This window comes from Cydia splendana, chromosome 2, assembly GCF_910591565.1.
Source record: "Cydia splendana chromosome 2, ilCydSple1.2, whole genome shotgun sequence".
Lineage (NCBI taxonomy): Eukaryota > Metazoa > Arthropoda > Insecta > Lepidoptera > Tortricidae > Cydia > Cydia splendana.
In genome coordinates this window covers 12,789,308-12,810,795 of record NC_085961.1, presented here as the reverse complement: position 1 = coordinate 12,810,795, position 21,488 = coordinate 12,789,308, and the positions used below count along the sequence as shown (strand labels likewise).

General features: G+C 37.8%; 2 protein-coding genes across 4 annotated transcripts in view; one reads left to right on the top strand and one right to left on the bottom strand.

Annotated features, from left to right (window-relative positions):
• The window catches only part of LOC134804403 (nicotinamide riboside kinase 1-like), a 133,086-nt gene that overhangs the window by 98,688 nt on the left and 12,910 nt on the right, over positions 1-21,488 (bottom strand). The window lies entirely within an intron of this gene.
• Positions 1,779-21,488, top strand: part of LOC134804506 (uncharacterized) — a 48,878-nt gene continuing 29,168 nt past the window's right edge. The window contains exon 1 of the mRNA XM_063777574.1: positions 1,779-2,259. Coding sequence (XP_063633644.1) covers positions 2,233-2,259 — 27 coding nt within the window. The 5' untranslated portion in view covers positions 1,779-2,232. The remainder of the gene's footprint in view (positions 2,260-21,488) is intronic.

Here is a 21,488-nt window from a genome sequence, read left to right as displayed (position 1 = left end):
TTTTAATTTCTACTATTTTTTGCCAAGCTGTACTTGCGCGTTTGTACATATATGGAGCGCCTGCTAATATTTAATAGCAACATTATTCTAGTAATACAGATGTTGTAGTGCAGTGTGCATATAACCTTTACCATCGTATTTCCACGGAAACGTACGAACGTTTCACGCTATTTCAGTGAATCTCAGGTCTTAGTACAAAAAGTATTGAGGTTGGCTGAAGTATAATGACAAATACGAACGTTTCTGAGATATTTTTTAAGAAAACAAAACCGACTTCAATGGGGGATGCCAGTGAAAGATTATTGTAAAAGGTGCACTCTTAAATACAATGAAATGAAACAGACAGAATATTTTGCCTAATTATGTAGAAAAGGAGGTAAAACCACCCACTGTTCTAGTAGCAGTTCGGTTCTGTGAGGGTCGCAGTTCTAACCTAACCCACTTTTCTAGTAGCATTTCGTTTCTGTAAGGGTCGCAGTTCTAACCTAACCTAACCCACATTTCCAGTAGCTTTTCCGGTTCGGGTCCGGGTCTATGTTCGGGTCCGGGTCCGGGTCTTCGCACGGGTCCAGGTTCAGGTCCAGGACCATATCCAGATCCGGGTCCAAGTGTGGGTCCGAGTTCGGTCCGGGTCCGAGTCGGGGTCCGGGTTCCAGTCCGGGTCCTTGGGTCCGGGTTCGAATTTGGGGTGTGTATTGACAAGTCGGAAAAGCTTCATAAAGGGGACTGGAAAATTAGTATTTGAGATGAGATATTTTCACCAAAATTTAATAGCATTTTAATCTCTGAATACATTTTTCATGAAATATTCTGATTCCTCAATTTCGCCGCACGATCAACATCAACGCGTTCGACAATACATAGAAGTTCAAATGAATTCTATTCACTTAAAAACAGACTTAATTCATTTTAGTATAATGTAGCTAGTTATTGAAGGGTGGCCAGGATAGAAACCTTATACTAAAATGAATTCTGTTTATAGGTGAATACAATTCATTTTTAGTTTAAGGTGGCCAGTACTTGACGATTTACCCTACGTACGGTTTGAATTCCCTATAAGGTTCAGTTGGCATCCTTTGGGTGTATTAAGAATTGCAGTATAAAACCCATCATACACTTTACTAGTCGATATATTAGTAGAAGTCATAAATAGTGGCCCAGTTACTGCGGAGCGGCATGAGCGTCGCAGCTCGCAGGCGCACGCAAAAACTACGCGTTGGGACGGGAATTATATAGAGCTGTCGTTAGCCTATAAGGCTCTAGAAGTCTGTAGCATACACAGCAGAGCCATATACTCGTACCTCGTTATAAAATTTAGGACTACCGGTCTTCGTGATTAGACTGGTAGTAGTAGTAGTAAAAAACACTTTATTGCATAAAATGAGTACATTACAAATAGAGAATAGGTACAATGAATGCTGGTTGCCCTTCCATGTACTACCAAACATAATATATATCAGTATGAAATAACTAGTCAAACAAGTATAATCTATTGGTAGAAAATAGAAATACTTCGATTTTAAATATTAACTTTTTTGTAGGTAAGTACCTAGTCAAGTCAGATGTGATGTCATTTTTAGGGCTCCTTGGCCAAAATGGCAAAAACTGGACCCATATTATAGTTTCCTCCATAGTTCGACCCGTAGGTACCTACATTGCCGGTTTTTAATTCTTCCGGTTTGTTTCACAAGAACTGACTATATAGTCAAATAACGATCCATGAAAGAATTTGAATGAAAGAAAACAGTTCTTATTATCTTAGTCCTCATCACCATCAGTCGACTCTCTGTGTCTAAGTTTTTCTATAAATAAGTAGTTTTACCTGGAAATGTTTACATGTTGACAACCAGTTAAACTAGTTTGCATACCTAAGCATTTCATTGGAATCCGGGTGCAAAACAAAATTTGTCAACGAAGAAGCGGATGCCAAGTAGGGCACCCCTGTCGGTTAATTATTGGCCGCAGTTCATCGCTCCAAACAAACATAATATTTCTTCGACTTTCACAACTCTATAGTATATACTATCTCCGGCCTTCTCTCGGGTCCGCTACAACCAGTGCCTTTCTTCTGCCCGCACTGACCGAACGCAACGCAACCTTCGACTTTAAAAAAACTGAATAATTTCGCGCCATCTGAAATATCACTAAACTTTTTTTTTTATTTCAATCTCGATGGTCAGGTGAATTGTGTTTTGGACTAATTTTGTGATTGCATCAAAGTGGGACGCAGATATGGCGCGACATCATCTGGTTTGTTTGGTAAGTTATTTTTTCTCATTTCATTTCATGTATTTACGACTACGTAATAGATCAAAACATAAATTTACACATTGGGCATTAATTGATAAAATATTTATTCTTTTTTCTTTTTACATGCAGCAAGAAGTTGATGTGTAAATAACCAGCCGGCATTACTATATAGATATAGGAGTACCTAAAATTGTCGCTCGTCGCCCACTCATTGTTAGAATGGAGTTGGTAGACTAAAAAGACTAGTTTGGTTTTATGGACCACTTATCTTATACGCTTATATGTACATGTACCGTTTCGCGCACTTGGTACGTAAATATCGAAACAAAGGAACCAGTTACTTTAGTAATTTTAATTTATAACAATTTGTTGTAGTTGTAAAGTCCCTGTTTTATATCCTGCGCGTGCATACTGGCATGCGTATTCTACACAATTTAGTAAATTTACGAGGAAAAGAAGAAAGTGCAACAAAAAGGCAGCAATGAGCGCCGGACGCGGAGAAACGCACAAGCAATGCGACAGACCGAGGCGGGACAAGATATTGCGGATTTTTATGCTTATTTTGTATAGGAAAATTTATTATTAAAATATCTTACTTAGCGAAAGTTGTAATGAAAGTGAATTCTAAAACGAAACATGCGCAGACACGATGTAGGTTAGGTACTTAATAGTTTTGACATTTACCGAAATCCTTAAACTAAAACTTTTCAATAATAGACCCGTCCTTTTACTTATTTAACTTCTGTCAGTCTAAGAAGCCGCAGAATAAGGCTAAGTTAGGTACAGTCAGCATCAAATACATAGTGACGGCGGAAGTGGCCCAAATATATCGTAACGAACGTTTCTTGTTTCAGAAAAAAGGCTGTGTTCCGATATATTTGGCCACTTTGCTTGTCACTATCTATTTTATGCTGACTGTATATGTACACCATATTCCTACTGCAGTGGTTCCTAACCTTTTCAGTCCGGTCACCCCTATGACTATCTAGGGAAGCTCATTTTACCCCTCCTCCCTATGGTAATAAAAAATAAAACGTGTACGTTTGTTGTATTGTTATATTAGGTTAGCTTATTACCCCCGCAAAATACCAGTTTTACCCCCGCGGGGGTAATTACCCCCAGGTTAGGAACCACTGTCCTACTGCTTACCTATAGTAAACAAATAGCTCAAAAGCTCACAATGCATTTATTGTGTGGGACAATTGTACTTTTCTCTACCTAAACTTGCGTATATAGGTAGCCGTTATGTTAGATAGGGAGGTAATGACATTTTAAGTAAACAAAAAACACCCAACTATAATCGGACTCCGCTTCGAAAAATACATTCTGTGATGGATGAAATATGTTACTGTGAACTTAGGCTTCAAGAAGTGCTCTTTCAGCAACTGGAGTTATACTTGCTGTCACTTGAAGGGTTAGTCTGCCTTCTCCATGGAATCTTGCCTAAGCTTTCTTAACGGTGTTAACACGACCACCTAGTAACTATTTAGTAGAAATATTTATGTAGATGTTTTTTTTTATTTTTATTGGTTAATTTGTGTTCCATTATTCCAAATTATTGGTTAATTGTAATTGGCTGCCCGAAACGCTTGCTAGTTACTTCTGCGAATCTGTTTCCAATAATTTTGGAGCCTGATCTAGAAAAACTAATCCCAACCACATGTAGCCGATCGATGACAAACAGCTGGTTGTTTTCCTAATTCCGAAGGAGGTCGGCGGTGGAATGCGAGCCCGCGCACGCGCGGTACCGTTCCGTCCGTTACCGGGCCCATGCATATTCCATGAGTGCCGCGCGCGCACCATCCTGATCCTTGACCCAATTACTGGTGTAATTGCAAAGCAACAGGTCACCTAATCAAGATAAACAGATTAAAATTACCATAACTGCCGTATTCGAACTTCAAGATATTCACAAGAGACGACACGTACTAGATCCATTCTAGATACGTTATAGTTTAGATATCAACTAGTTCTCTTTTGCAGCGCAATTCGGGCAACCAAACAGGCCTATTCGGATTTCGAGATAATCACAAGATCTTGAGACGATTTAGAGATCAACTAGATCTACATTAGATATCGACTAGATGACTGTGACTTGGATATCTAAGTCATAACTTGTCGAAATCGTTCAAAAGGACCTCCAGAATCGCGCAAATGTCAAATTTGACAGGTTAGATCTTAAACATATTGTTATCGTATCTTGGTGATGTCTAAAAGATGTCTAATAGATGTCTATTTCAATATCCGAATCAGGCCCATAGAAGCATTGCGGTGTCAGGTTTGCACTCTCGTCATGTTATGGTTCTGCTGGATTTAATCATAGGTTGGTATATCCATCGATCCAATTAGGTACTAAATAGCTCATTTAGCTATCAGTCTGAAGCTAAAACCTAATCGATAACTATAAAGGGGCCCACTGATTACCAGTTCGCCGGACAATATCAGCCTGTCAGTTGTTCGGAGCTGTCAAATTTTGCGTTTAACTGACAAGCTGATATCGTCCGGCGAACTGGTAATCAGTGGGCCCCTTAAGGATGTGGGCCAGTTCCGTTAGACTTTCCCGTAATGTCTCAATTTCATTGTTCCTCTAGCACAGAATCGGTATCGGATTAAGGTCACGCTCAAAAGTTAAAACTAGCTGCACACTGGACAATGACTCATTCAGCGAGTCGTGACTCAGGGCTCGAATAATAAACGGTTAGACTACATTTCGCCAATCTATTCAAACAAATGAATGCAAGTATATAGTGGCTCAGTGTGCTGTAATAGCCTCGCGAACCACCCGCAATTTTGAAAACAAGAAAAATAAACTCTATCGACAACAAAATTCCATATCTTATAGGTAAAAAAAGTCAAATCTAATAAGGAAACAACTCAACATTACCATCTGATTACTTTGCCCCATATGTGGATAAAATGTTCTTATCACTATCAGTTTTTGAACAATTAAGAGAGCCTGCTGGTGTGGTACAAAAAGTTATTACGTTTGTGATAAGTTTGGTGCCAGTTTCACCTAACCTAACAGGTCAGCTAAATTTGTGGTGCATGTAGGGTAACCACGCGTATACTCGTCCGTCTCCCCAGGTGCTTTCCATTTGCATTTTCTACTCCGGTTTGACAGTATGTTTTGCTCGATAACCGATTCTATTTTTGTTTAGAATATTAACGGAGCTGTCAACATCGTTAACTTCTTAACGACACTGACACACGAAATTGTAAATTAGTCAAAATAAAAACTTTTTACAAAAAAATGAAACCGACTTCAAAAAGGATGAAATAAAATATTATCCTTTTTTTATGTCTATGCGTTACCAACTGATATGTTTGAAGTCGGTGCCAAGCCAAATTTTGAAGCATACCATGACTTTGGTGCGATTCGATAAGGATTTACCTACGTTGGATTGCCTTACACGACGACAATGAACGTACTTTCTGTAGGTACAGTCGACGTTAAAAATATGTTTACACTTTTCGCCTTATTACAAAGGAGTAAGGTGCAAAAGTGTAAACATATCATTGACGTCGACTGGACCGAAGAACACACGATCAAACCTTCTTGGCGCAGTCCGTACCATGTTTGTCGGCACATTAGTGTAAATATAAATGCATTTTTTTACCGTCGTATTTTTTAAAGAGCATTTCTTACTAATGCTCGAACAGTCTATAGCACGCAAGTGTGGGATTGGGACTGAGTTATTTCCCGTCCCTTATCCAGAGGACTACATTTCAAAATATAAAACAATTCAAGGAATTTACCTTCTTGCCAAATTTCACCTAAAGCGGTTCAGTTGTTTAGCCATGAAAAGGCGACAAAGAGGCAGACAGAATTCTTTACACATTTATAATAGTTATTAGCACAGTTCTAATGGGATTTATAACCATATGGCTGATTATTTTTGACTGGTATTGTTACTACTTGGCTTGGCACCGATTTCAAACATATCAGTTGGTAACGCATAGACATAAAAAAGGATAATATTTTATTTCATCCTTTTTGAAGACGGTTTCATTTTTTTTGTAAAAAGTTTTTATTTTACCATTTTTAGTTTTAACGCATTGTTAAGAGCGCGACGCATGAATGAAAAACAAGATCATGATTAACACTAAATTCGTGTACCTATTACTTTAGTAAATATGTAATCAGGAATTTTCTCGAGTCCGTCTGGGAAATTATAATTCCTGTCAACTAAATCCATCCGCCCGCCCCGCCACTGACCCAATCCCTCAGCCCCCCGATCACTCAACCTCACACCACATCAACCCCTGATCCAGGAACCCCTCGATTCTGAACCAGCAACCCTTCAACCGCCATTCCCCGACCCCTTAACTCTTAACCCTAACCCCCGATCAGTAGCCTTACCAGCTTACCACGAGTTTGACATTGATATATTCGCTAGCATGTGTGTAACTTACTTCCTATGCATCTCGCTCGTACTAACCTTAGTGTGAGCGAGATGCATAAAAAGTTACATTTAGATGCATAAGACGTTAGCGAATATGTCAATGTCAAACTTGTGGTAAGGCTACAGTTGCACCAATCAAATTGGTGGTTTTCGCAAGCAAATGCTCGAGTTACTTTAGAAAACCCCGAAATCACTTAACACGTGCCTTTAAAAATTGAGGAGTTCCCTCAATTCCTCATGGATTCCATCATCAGACCAGAACCAAAAATAATACAGAAACATCTTGGAGGTATATAACTTCTTCCAAAGAAAAAAATAATTACTCAAATCGGATCACAGGTGCCGGAGTAATCGCTGAACATACTTACATTTAAAGAAATCATCAAAATAATCATCTTCATCAAATTGGTGGTTTCCGGGAGAAAATGCTCGAGTAGCTTAAGAAAACGCCCAAAACACCATGCATGTGCCTTTAAAAATTGAGGAGTTCCCTCAATTCCTCATGGATCCCATCATCAGAACAGAACCAAATTAAAATGGGACTAACTCGGAGGTAGCTCCTTTCAAACAAAAAAAGAATTACTCAAATCGGACTACGGATGTCGGAGTAATCGGTGAACGTACATAGAAAAAAAAATAGCCATAACCGAATAGGGTAAGACCTCCAGTGAATGAACACTTAAGGAATTATCCAAGTTTGAAAAATCATTTCTCAGCATTCATTAATAATTTCAATAATTATCTGCAATTTAATGAATCCTCATTTAATAAATAAGAAAGTAATTTATGCGATTTTTTATTACTTTCATAGTTTTTGAGTTATAGCAGAATTTATCAAAAAGTACCCAAAAACCTAATGAATGAACATAAAAACTAGTGAATGAACACCGCAAAATCCAGTGAATGAACATCATTTAGATATTTTTAATCAGCTTTAAAAAAACATTTTTAACACTATAAACGTTTCCAGCTCTATTTTAGTAGGTATAGCGAAAGCGTTCATATATTTTTATCCCCTCCATATTGATTTTAAATAGATTAGAATGTAATAAAATGATGGTTATTCACCAGAACCTATTACATATTATTAAGAAAAAGAGAATCAATCTTTAAAACAAGACACAATCAGCATATTCTGATGAAAAAAGTTAGGATTAGCAAATAATGCTTAAAATAATAAACTTGTCATTGCATTGTTCGCGGTTACATTGTTCAAACATAGAATTAGTAGAAATCTTATAAATGAACACCCCAAATGTTGTATTGTTCATACACAGGCATGAAAAATCCAGTAAATGGACTATAGAAATTTTGTTTGTTCCAATATTGGCGGAAAGAATCAGAATCATTTTCTATGCAGGATCACAAAAAACAAGCTCAATACCAATTCGTTTACACATAAATTTAGAAAAAAAATTATATCTAGACGACACCAGTAAATGAACACACCGTTCATTTACTGGTTTCAGAACATTTGATAAGCCAGTATTGGAACTATAAAAAATAAAGACTTAATCACATAATACGTCGACAAAGTGTACATTTGTAGAAGGTTTAACTCTTAATCTAACCAAATAACCAAACTTTGTACAGGTAAACATTAAATAAGCACTTCATATGTTGCTCCAAACGTACACTGTTCTTATCTGGGATATAATTTTTGCATACAAAACTTCAAAACCAGAAATACGTAAACTTCAAACGCCAGTCACGTTCAAACTGGTCGAAAATAAATTTAGCAGGGGTTGAAATTGCATAGGAAATAGAGTTGTTAATAAGAAAAAAAATACGACAAGTGGTAGATATTGCTATATTTCTTATTTTAGACAAAAAACGTGATTTTGTTCATTCACTGGGGGGTGTTCATTCACTGGAGGGTTTACCCTACAGAAAGAACCTCCTCCTTCTATGAAATTGAAGTCGGTTAAAAATAGTTTTCTCCTCTAAGGGCTTCTACTTACCTCATCGATAATTGCCGGCTAGGTAAGTACAACGAATTTAATAGATCGATCAAAAACCGCAATGTAAAGCAAATCGCATGCAATTCTCGGTGAGGTGAGTAGAGGCCTTGATACTGTCTCACTCAAGCTACTGAACTGTCGCAGTTGGCACGTTCAATTTATCATACGTATGCTAATTGCCCCATAAGTCCCATAACAAGATGGTAATATTTAGTACCGTAACTTGGTACTTACCGTAAGTGTTTGTGCTTCTATTTTGATGGTCATATATTTGAGTATCATGTTATAGTTTATAGCCATTGCATCCTCGCAAGCAGTCTCGCAAGGGTCAATATCCGAGCGACAGTTAGTGAAGTTTTCACCACATCTGTAAGAAGTATAGCTGACATGACATTCAGTTTGAAATAATCCTGGGAAAGCACCGACCTCCACCACGCTTCAAGTGCAAAATTAACCTCCAGTATATCTAGTGGTCAGGATCAAATTACTAGGGTTGCAGATGGGATTCGTTCACAGAAGAGCAGCTCTGTTTCTGAATAGGCCGAGCGCACCGGCCGCTGACCGCCGGTTACTGGGTGAAGGTCAGCGCTAACGGGACACACGCGTGACGTCATACGCCCACGCACTAGCACAGCCTTTCTCACAAACCACGCGAAATGAACCTTATACCGTTGTCATAAAGACTTTGATATGAACGCTTTTCACACTTTATCCAGTGGACGCATAAGTACCTAAGTTGTGGGCTATTACCGGATGCCGGGTGTAAGATGCGAATCGCATTCCAGGCCTGCTATGCGCGGTTCAGTTTGATATGACCTGAACGGATTGTGGTTCTTTTATTGCTAATTTACTTAATGCTCTCGACAGGTGTGCATAATTTATTTCTTCTATCAGGCAAATCCTACTAAAGTTGACCAGCGTTACGTTAGCTAAATCGCAGTCTTCACTCCATGATTGGCAAGGAAGTTTGCGTCTTTTCACTGGATATCGACATCAGCGTGTCGAGCTGGCTAATTTCTTTACTGTTACAAGTGTGGGAGCACGTAATATTACAATCATATTTTACGTTCCTGAGCATGCTTGATATAGGTATTTCCTAAAGAAATGGGGGTGCTGGCTATCCGACTGTAAATAAATAGGGTAACGCACGCCGGGCCCAGTCGGGCGGCGCGCGCGCGCATGGCGCTTGTACGCCGAACTGTCGCGCTCTGGTTGCCATAACGGCGCATGTGCAGCATGTGTGACAGAGTGCTGTAACAGGTTTGAGCTGCAACCGTTTAGATGGTTAAGACGCTGTCAACAACATCTCTATAATATAAAACACTTTGGGAAGCCGTAGACCGCGCTCTGGTTGCCAAACAGGCGCATATGTCACCGTGAGTTACAGGGTTCTGTTACTCATTGGTGCAGTGTATGAATTGCAAACATTTAATTTACATGGTTAAGAAATTTTATAAAGAGCTCGCTGAGGCAGAAATTTCGACAAAGACCAATCGTTAACTGACAATTTCTTGTCGACGTGGCTTCCGGTTCGTGATTTGTCACTCAAGAACCTTTCTCCTCATTGGGATTAGTCCTTCACCGAAAAGCAACTTGTAAATATCGAATGTTATTTTGTAAAGTTCTGAGAAACTCATTAGAAGACGAGGTTCGAACCCACGACTTCTGATCTGATTTGAAAGCTACACGCCTTACGCGGTACGCCTTAGGTACTGGTAACCAAAGATCAAATTGTATAAGTAGGTAATGTGAAACGTAAGATTACATATTTTGTTTCTTTAAAATTAAAACTGTCTTCTCTTAAACTTTTTGTCAGGTAGGTACTTAGGTAGGTAGTAAAAGTTAGCACATTGTACCACCATTGCATGACCGTCCGCAATTGCTTTATTGTGTATCCACTAACCACCGCCAATCTTTCCCATTTTCTAAAAAAAGAAAAGTGAATTGCCGGCCATTTGATGACACGAAATGCACTCTCGCTCAGCCTCGAATGCTTCGCTCGACGTAATACTCGTACCTCAATTGTCTCGTGTTTCTTCTACCATACTCATGACATGATTGTATATGCGTTTCCCATTTGTGCTTTCGATTATAACGGAATTTCCTCATCCACGGATATTTTATCTTCTAGGAGGAGGGGGCCCTCCCTATTGGGATATTTTGCGTAATTGCTCCCTTATTGCGTCTGCTCGAATGATGGAGCTCGGGGCAGCAGCGCTTCAAATTCTATTGATGTATCTGGCACCGACGTCCTGGCCTGGAGAGGGCGTGGAACATTGGCACAGACGTAGGACTCTTTTATTTTATGACTTACCTATACTTAATATATACATAGTCTAAGCCGTGTTTGTAACCGCCTGGTTTCTAGCTAACCTACTCGATTTAACTGACAAATTCAATAAAGTTAATACGAGTATGTAGGTAATTACAGTACTTAAGCTGGAATAAACCGAAGAGATAAGTTAAATAAGTTAATACATATATATTTCCTTTTTACATAAAGTGAGTAAAACTCTAATAAACCTCGATACCTTTTTATGGCTACTGCTTTCTCCGGCCTCAAATAGGTCGCTTCATAACCGAGACAGCAATTTGGGCAACTTGTCCAAACTACATCACGCGCACGGATAATAGCAATGTATCCACGGCGGTCTTTCGTACATTGTTGGTTTTATGTGACGTGAAAATTACAGGGTTATTAAAAATTATTGGTGCTTCATTATTATTATAAAATTAAGTAAAACTTTTGATCAAATATTTAAAGTTTAAAGCCCCATTTAGACGGTTCAAAAACTTGTAGGTAATTTCGTTAGATAAATTGCGGTATTTGGTCGATCGACTGAAATTCGTTTGTACCTACTCTGTAAATAGTTAGCAACGTATCGAATTTTACATGCAAGAACCGTCTAAATTGAGCTTAAACTAAATTTTGCATGCAAAGTTCAGCATTTGAGGGTAAAATGATAAGATTGTTAAAAAAACGGGTTGCACTCCGGGAGTGCCGACAGAAGTGAAAACTCAATGACTAGTCCAAAATGTCTGCAGCACTATGTATAATTGACCCATCCTCCTTTCTATTGAAAAACTTTAGTTCCGAAATTGCTGGCCTCACTTCACTTTTATTAGTTCCGAAATTGCTGGTTCACTTTTATTAGCGATTTCATCAAGATGTAGCTTTATTGAATTATATTGGAGTGATATTATAAAGTTAGAATGTAACTGTGAGATCCTCGTATTTCAGCCCGTACAAGATTAGAACATTGAGCTTTAATGCTTAATATAAAAGTCCAGTTTTAAATAATTGACCTGATTATGATACGTTATGACTAAAGTTCTTTGGTGAATAACATTGTCCGTCACACATGACGTCAGCGCGTTACGCGTTACGCTGTCTCTAGTTTATCATTTTTTTCCCCACCTCAAAAAGTGCTCAGCGCCGCTAAAGAAGTTTTCACTTCAAAATACTTAATTCTTCATTTTTAATCCTACTAGCGACCAGCCCCGGCTTCGCACGGGTTAGCAAATTATACACCTATACCTCCCTCAAGACTCACTCTATTAATAGGTGAAAACCGTATGAAAATACGTTCAGTAGTTTTTTAGTTTATAGCGAACAAACATACAAACACGCAAACAGACAGACGCGGCGGGGGACTTTGTTGACCGAAGCGAAGCGAAGGTTTACGTTTTGACTCGGGCGTTTTGCTTTTGTATGTCCGGATGTTCTCCTCTACAGGTCGCAATTCTTAACCGATTCTCGTGAAATTTTGTAACCGAATTTTATGAACCGATATTTTTTTTTTGTCGAGCCGGTTTTTGAAAATGTTTAAAAATGGATAAGTTGTGATAGCTCTCGCTTATACAAATAGTCGTATTGGTATCACAAGAGTGTATTCTTTTTGAGACATGTTTACAGATTAAATGTCAAAAAATTCAGAAAATTGATTTCGCTGGTTTTGGAGGTATTAAGATATTTAGTTTTGTATGTCCGGATGTTCTCCTCTACAGGTCGCAATTCTTAACCGATTCTCGTGAAATTTTGTAACCGAATTCTATGATTCGATAAAAAAAATTTGTCGAGCCGGTTTTCGAAAATTTTTCAAAATGGAAAAGGTGTGATAGCTCGCGCTTAAACAAATAGTCGTATCGGTATCATAAGAGTGTATTCTTTTTAAGACATGTTTACAGAACAGATTAAATGGCCAAAAATTCAGAAATTTTATTTCGCTGGTTTTGGAGGTAAGTACTAAGATATTTAGTTTTTACTTGAGAATGAGTAATAGCTAAATTTCGTCACCTCATGTAAGAACTATCATGTTATATATTGCAAACGTTTTTTTGTTTGCACGGAAGGTCTGGGTTCGATCCCCAGTAATTATATGCTGGGATATAACTTTTTGTATTTTTTTACACTTAAATTTCATATCAATTGTTGTTTTTTATTTTATTTTTTTATTAAAAAAAATTAAAAACTTTGTATTTTTTATTTATCAAGCGCGGGCTAAGCGTATTGTAAGCAGGTTCGATAGATAAGGTTTTAATTGTCAAATTAGATTCTCCAAATTCTTCTAAACAACGGCGCCATACATTTACTCAGTTTTAAGCTCTGCTCGCGAGGTCTACAGCTCACAGAGCCACTAGTTTTATAAGATGTGATATCACCGTAGGTTACGGTTGCCTTTCGGCACCGCTAATTAATTATGACAGAACATGCTTTCCTCTGAAATATTCCCGCGATAGATTGGTAGAAAGTTATATTTAACATAATAATTCCATCTTAGGCCATTAGTTCATATAATTAAATCATAAATCTGATTTCACATGCATTCAACAGATTTATAGACTAGTCGTAGTACGACTGGCCAGTACAAGCGTGATGGGTGTGATGTTGATGACGTTATATTAAAAGGCTCAATCTATAAGCTTGTGATGTACCTATATTGAGGGCACAAAGACATTTAGAAATTAGGTACTACGAAATATGCGATAAAAACCTAAAATCCAGTGATTATACATATTTTCTAATAGGTAAGAGTCAATAAATAGTTAGCTATTAAGGAAATAATTTGCATGACTTAGTCTGAATGTACGCTCACTCAACCATTGTAACACCACAATTGTACTACATTTAAAGTAAATAAATTACTATTAGGTAAGTACTAGGTATTACTAAAAAGCTGTTCTCTACAATTATTTTGCAATTAGGTACAATTGAGCACGCAGCAGCCACGCATTGTTAAGTAAATGATGATGATGAATGAATAGGTATCCATCCATCAGCAAAAGAGGCTAATGCCACCTAATGCTGTCTGTTACCATTGGTAGATAATTATGAAAGTAAAAAAACCGGGCAAGTGCGAGTCGGACTCGCGCACGAAGGGTTCCGTACCATAATGCAAAAAAAAACGAAAAAAAAAAACAAAAAAAAAACGGTCACCCATCCAAGTACTGACCACTCCCGACGTTGCTTAACTTTGGTCAAAAATCACGTTTGTTGTATGGGAGCCCCATTCAAATCTTTATTTTATTCTGTTTTTAGTATTTGTTGTTATAGCGGCAACAGAAATACATCATCTGTGAAAATTTCAACTGTCTAGCTATCACGGTTCGTGAGATACAGCCTGGTGACAGACGGACGGACGGACGGACGGACGGACGGACGGACGGACGGACAGCGGTCTTAGTAATAGGGTCCCGTTTTACCCTTTGGGTACGGAACCCTAAAAATGGGGAATCGTAGGTACTTACCACCTATTTTTGGCATATACCTCATAGGTACGTACATTAAATAAAGATATGCACTTGGACACAGGTCCAAGTGTAGGCCGGACACGGGCCGGACAACGTTGGTACTGACCCGACAATATCACACGAGAGGCATAATATTAGTAGGTAATCAATTAAGCTACTACGAATATAAAGCGTTATTAACCTACTACCTATAAAGACCTTATGTGTTGTGGTTAAGAGCCAACGGGAGTGGTCATTTCTCCATACAAACGTACTCCTCGTTTTTCTCCGTGGTTTTTGAAGCTAGAGCAATGATTTTTTCAACACAGATTAATATTGTCAATATCTGTGTTGGACCGTTTTGCTTTTATTTATATTTTTGTTTTTTAAGGCGCTAGAGCCCTTCAAAAATGGCCAAAATGGCCTAATTGACTATGCCGCAATGAGAGGCGTGGCATTCAAAACTGATATCAATTAGCCAAAAAAGCAAAACGGTCCGACACAGATAATTTCATAATCATTTAGATTTCCGAATTTTGTTACGATTGGTTAAGTTTTGGAGGAGGAAACAGAGGAGTACGAAACCTCGATTTTTGAGATTTTTACGCAGGATTTTTCGCCTTGTCCTTATCGCACTACTTTTAGGTGCCGCTTCCGTTAGCGAGACGGGTATATTTGCCTAAAATATTTAAAACTCAGCTCCTGCTTCGTCTTAACGCATGGCAGCGACTAGGCAAATGTTTGGCACTCTGACGCTGACGTTAATACAGGCTCTGGAAATGCTAACAAACTTATTTTCCTTTGCATTTTACTACCTATCCCAAGAAATTGATACCAAATGCAAGTGCCGAGTTACGATTGTGATCAAGTTGTAAGCAGTGCTGGTTTGTGCCAGTGCCCTAGTTGGTCGGAAACTAGTTTGCAGGGCGGTAGGGCTAAATGCAGCCTATTAAGTACAAAGGTATATAAATAAACCGCAATCGTATGGAAATGTTCGTTGGGTATACCTACCCAAGAGGTTAGGTTACCACCTAACCTCTTTATAAAACCGAGAACTTTTTATACCACATTGGTGGCCTACAAGCGGACAGCCTGGCTTGGTGGTAGCAGCATTTACCGTAGGTATCCTTTAGACGCTTACAATTCCTAGGGTTCACGTGTGCGTTGGTCGACACCATTAAAACTTGTACCTACTCCGCACACTACTACTTGATGAATCCCATATCCCTGTACTTAGTCCCTAAAGAAAAAGGCGGCAACTGCGTGGAGCTTAAACGGAATGAAATTCCCCTATATTTGCACAGTGAAATAAAGAAAGAAAATACATTGATTTAGTGCGCAATCATTTAGGTTCCTAGGGGTCATCCATTTGACCCCTCCCCCCCCTTGTCACATTTGGTCACATTTGGCAAACCCCTCCCCCCTAGTGTGACGTCACATTTTTTCTACGAAATCGCCAAATCGAATTAAGTAAGTACCTAAGTATTATTAATATTTTATCAAAATATTTTTGACGATATTAATATTAGTAATTTTATAACCCAAAACTGCTTAGGAAAGAAAATTAAAAGAATAAAAACGATTATCGTTTTAAAAACTTGTTATTTAAATGTACAGCGAATAAAATAATTTAAAAAAAAAAATCGGTTACTGATGAAGTTAAAGTGACGTCACAAAGTTTGTGTCTCCCCCCTCCCCCATGTCACAATATGTCACATTTTCTTGACCCCCTCCCACCCCCTAAACGTGTGACGTAATTAATGGATGACCCCCTATAGATGACGCAAATGCATCTACTTCACATGTCCGAACCCCGACCAAGAGTCGAGGTTGGCCGTCGCTATTGTCATTCCACGCGCGCCAGTTGTGGCAGCCGGTAGTCCGTAAAAAAATAAAAAATGCCTCGTTGCGTGGTAATTAACTGCAACAGCCCAAAAATTGCAAGCACCCAAGGGCAAGGACATATTTCCTATCACAGGTAAGTAATTTTAAAATGATATTATGCGTAAATTCATTTTAAAAGAATTTTTTAAGTATTCCAGGTTGTGATTCCAATAATATACCTAAGTAAATACAGACCTATAGATTAACGTTACAAAACTATATTTACATTACATTGCGCGTTTGCTTTGAGCGTTTGATCTGACGTTGTGAGTTAAGAGACGATGAATATCGGAACTAGCGATACTGTCGCGCATCGCTTCGACTTCGTGGTACAGGCCGTTTATCATTCGTCTGTCAAATTTAGCGAGTAGTGTTGTTCGTTCTACCGATCGCTTCTATATAATAAACGATTTTAATCGATATCGGACAGATGAATGATATTAACTATTATAATTTTTTTTTAGTAGTTATTGTTAAAAAAATAATGTCCTAATTTTACAGTCCGGTGGCCGGCTGCATGAAACAAACCTCATCAAAAAATAGAATATACCTACCCTGTAGAGGTACCTGACATTTAGTAGCTTCCAACGCACTTGGTCGGCCTAGGCTTAACCTGGCAGATTTTGTACAAATGGCAAAAACGTTGGACAAAAATTCATCAAAAAAAACCTCATCGAAAAATAGAATGAAACTTGTATGGTAGGATACCTGACCTTGAGGACAGTAAAAAAAAATTGGTCGGCCTCACCTTAGCCTGGCAGTTTTTGCAGTCCGACCAGATTTATTGGGTCACGTGAGAGCTACAATTTACCTCATCGAAAAATAGAATGAAACAAACGGATTATAATAGCTAAAATAAGCCTGTTGACGTATGTCTTGGTCGGCCTCACCTTAACCTGGCAGTTTTTGCAGTCCGACCAAATTTATAAAAAAATCATCAAAATTTTTTTATCGAAAAATCGTATGAAACTGGTATGGTACGATGGCTGCCTTTGAGGACAGTAAAAAAAAAGTGGTCGGCCAAATCCTGTGTTGGCAGGTTCCTGTGTCCGACCAATTTTGTGGTACCACGTGAGAGCTACAATTTTACCTCATCGAAAAATAGAATGAAACAAACGGATTATAATAGCTAAAATAAGCCTGTTGACGTATGTCTTGGTCGGCCTCACCTTAACCTGGCAGTTTTTGCAGTCCGACCAAATTTATAAAAAAAACATCAAAAAAATTTATCGAAAAATCGTATGAAACTTGTATGGTACGATAGCTGCCTTTGAGGACAGTAAAAAAAAAGTGGTTGGCCAAATCCTGTGTTGGCAGGTTCCTGTGTCCGACCAAATTTGTGGTACCACGTGAGAGCTACAATTTACCTCATCGAAAAATAGAATGAAACAAACGGATTATAATAGCTAAAATAAGCCTGTTGACGTATGTCTTGGTCGGCCTCACCTTAACCTGGCAGTTTTTGCAGTCCGACCAAATTTATACAAAAATCATCAAAATTTTTTTATCGCAAAATCGTATGAAACTTGTATGGTACAATAGCTGCCTTTGAGGACAGTAAAAAAAAAGTGGTCGGCCAAATCCTGTGTTGGCAAGTTCCTGTGTCCGACCAATTTTGTGGTACCACGTGAGAGCTACAATTTACCTCATCGAAAAATAGAATGAAACAAACGGATTATAATAGCTAAAATAAGCCTGTTGACGTATGTCTTGGTCGGCCTCACCTTAGCCAGGCAGTTTTTGCAGTCCGACCACATTTATAAAGAATAATAATTTCTATATTGAAAATATGGTTTCTTCGCAGCTTGAACTTAACTTAATAATGCTAACTGAAAAAAGTCATAAGTAAATGAGTCCATGGAGGTCTTAGAGGGCTTTAAAAAAAAAGAAAACATTCAGTTCAAATTTTATTCATAAATCTATCTAATATCTAAATAACGTTTTCTAACTACTGACGTGGTTTCAGAGTAACACTTACGTTGAGTTGATGTCTCACAGATGTCAAAAATAAAAAGGTTTTCATCGATTTTTGAATCGTATATCCTACTTTTCCGCTAAAGATAGAATGAGGAGGCATAACTGACATTTTATCACGCCAGGTGGCGCCTCCATAGTGGAGTTGCTGTCACTGTCAAATCAGATATCAGAACTTGGTGGTAACTAGTGGGAATAACCCTTTTATTGTTAATAATTACTGTTAATCATAATCATCTTCGGAGTCGAAGTCTGACGAACTTTCCCCAGACTCCGACTTAACTATTGTTATTTCTTCGACTCGCAAAGGCGTTAAATGTGTCCTTCAAACCATTTGATCTTATACATTTCATCTCTTAATGTCCAGCCACAATGTGTTGCATCAAATTTGATGCAAGTGGATTCTGCCGCACACTGCCACATTGAATTTATGAAAGCCGTCCGTAACAAGCCATACGTCAACAGGTTTATTTTAGCTATTATAATCCGTTTTTTTTATTCATCCTATTTTCGATGAGGTAAATTGTAGCTGTCACGTGGTACCACAAATTTGGTCGGACTGCAAAAACTGCCAGGCTACGGTGAGGCCGACCAAGCCATCCGTCAACAGGTTTATTTTAGGTATTATAATCCGTTTGTTACATTCTATTTTTCGATGAGGTAAATTGTAGCTCTCACGTGGTACCACAAAATTGGTCGGACACAGGAACCTGCCAACACAGGATTTGGCCGACCACTTTTTTTTACTGTCCTCAAAGGCAGCTATCGTACCATACAAGTTTCATACGATTTTTCGATAAAAAAATTTTTGATGATTTTTTTATAAATTTGGTCGGACTGCAAAAACTGCCAGGTTAAGGTGAGGCCGACCAAGACTTACGTCAACAGGCTTATTTTAGCTATTATAATCCGTTTGTTTCATTCTATTTTTCAATGAGGTAAATTGTAGCTCTCACGTGACCCAATAAATCTGGTCGGACTGCAAAAACTGCCAGGCTAAGGTGAGGCCAACCAATTTTTTTTTTACTGTCCTCAAGGTCAGGTATCCTACCATACAAGTTTCATTCTATTTTTCGATGAGGTTTTTTTTTGATGAATTTTTGTCCAACGTTTTTGCCATTTGTACAAAATCTGCCAGGTTAAGCCTAGGCCGACCAAGTGCGTTGGAAGCTACTAAATGTCAGGTACCTCTACAGGGTACGTATATTCTATTTTTTGATGAGGTTTGTTTCATGCAGCCGGCCACCGGACTATTACACGACACCTTTAAAAACGAGGGTAATTTAAACATACCTATACGATTACATGTTTATACGTTTAGTATGTTTATAAATTTCTATTGTGTTAAAAAAATCTTTCATTATTTTTGTTTTCCACATGATCCAGTCATAGATTTTGAAAATACCAGTTTCATTGAAGGGAAAAGTTGGGAAGAAGATCATTCGTCTGTTTTTATCATTCGTCTGTCTTTATCATTCGTCTGTCAGAAAATCGATGTTAATCGATTTGTGATTTTTGGCGTGGTTCGCGGGGGAGCGGGGAGGGGTGCGTATCGATGGCTATAAACATTTTTATTATAATATCAGTTGCAATAATGCTTATTTAGTGTAATTATTAAATGATATAACAACACTTAATATATTTTCATATGATATATGATTAATTGATCTAATAACATTTAGCATAACATTCTTGAAGTATAATGCATATTTCCTATACCGAATTTATGATATAGAGTTATTTCATCTAAAGTAGAATTGTTATAACCTTTGTTGATATAATGCATTAGATATATAATTCCACATTTACTATTACACACTACAAAAAACGATACTCTTTCTACGTATAACGAACTGCTATTTATAACTAGGTAGGTAAGGTTAAGAACTGCGACCCCTACACAAAACGAACCGCTACCAGAAAAGTAGGTTAGGTTAGGTTAGAATTGCGTCCATTACACCATAATATGTAGTCTGTGATTACACAAACAAACCACTACCAGAATACTAGGTTAGGTTAGGTTGGAATTGTGACCCCTATATAAAATGAAAGGAAAAAAGTTTAGATTAGGTAAAGAGAACCCAATTTGCCAAGAAAAATTGATATATATATATATTTTTTTTTAAATTAAACATTGGATGTTTTTTTTAGATTCAAATTGGAAGCCTCACGATACTTGTTAGTATGTACGTGTTTGCTGTAAAAAAAAGTATCAGGCGTTAAACATTTACATATGTCGTCATAAAAATACCTATATTACACCGAATAATGCTTATATAATAATACTTGTATAATAAATAAGCATTATATCACATGATTGTTATAATAAATGAGTGTTATATCAAAAGATAATTATATAAAATGATATTAAACATTTTAATAATATACCAAATGTATATTATACAAAATGAGTTATTATATTTTCTGAAATTATATTAAATGTTGTTATATCTACAGAAAATATATTAAGTATTTTTATATCGATCATTACACACCCAGCGGGGAGTGAGCGAGCGAGGCCGCAGATATAAAATCTATGAGTATGAGCAAGACAGTTGAATCGTAGCAGGGCAAAGGGGCTTCGGTGTCTTTGAATCGGTTAGGATTTCCTATCACTAAATTGCGGCTGTGACGTCACAGTAGGTCGTAAAAAGTCGGCCCGCTTGGTTTCAATACAAATCGGGATATTTGCTTCATCATTCATCATCATTTCAGCCTATATACGTCCCACTGCTGGGCACAGGCCTCCTCTCATGCGCGAGAGGGCTTGGGCTATAGTCCCCACGCTAGCCCAATGCGGATTGGGGACTTCACAATTTGCTTCATCTATGGTATCTATGGTATATTTAAGTCTGTGGTTCCTGCAGTGTGTGAGGTGGATAAAATAAAAATATTTTATGCCAAGTTGGCAACATGTAAGTTACATTTTTGAATCTGAAAGACAGAACTATTCAAGAAACTTAATTACTAACAGACCATAAAACCAAAATAGCTGAATGTAACGCAAAGTCCCTACACGGAAGGCATCGTCACGATTTAAGCCAACCCAATGTCGAACAGTTACAAACTTTTCCCAGACTTATTCAGGACCAAGTTATTGAGACTCGCAATTATCAAAGGTACATAATATAAAAACTTTTTACAAAAAAAATTAAACCGACTTCAAAAAAGATGAAATAAAATATTATCCTTTTTTATGTCTATGCGTTACCAACTGATATGTTTGAAGTCGGTGCCAAGCCAAATTTTGAAGCATACCATGACTTTGGTGCGATTCGATAAGGAT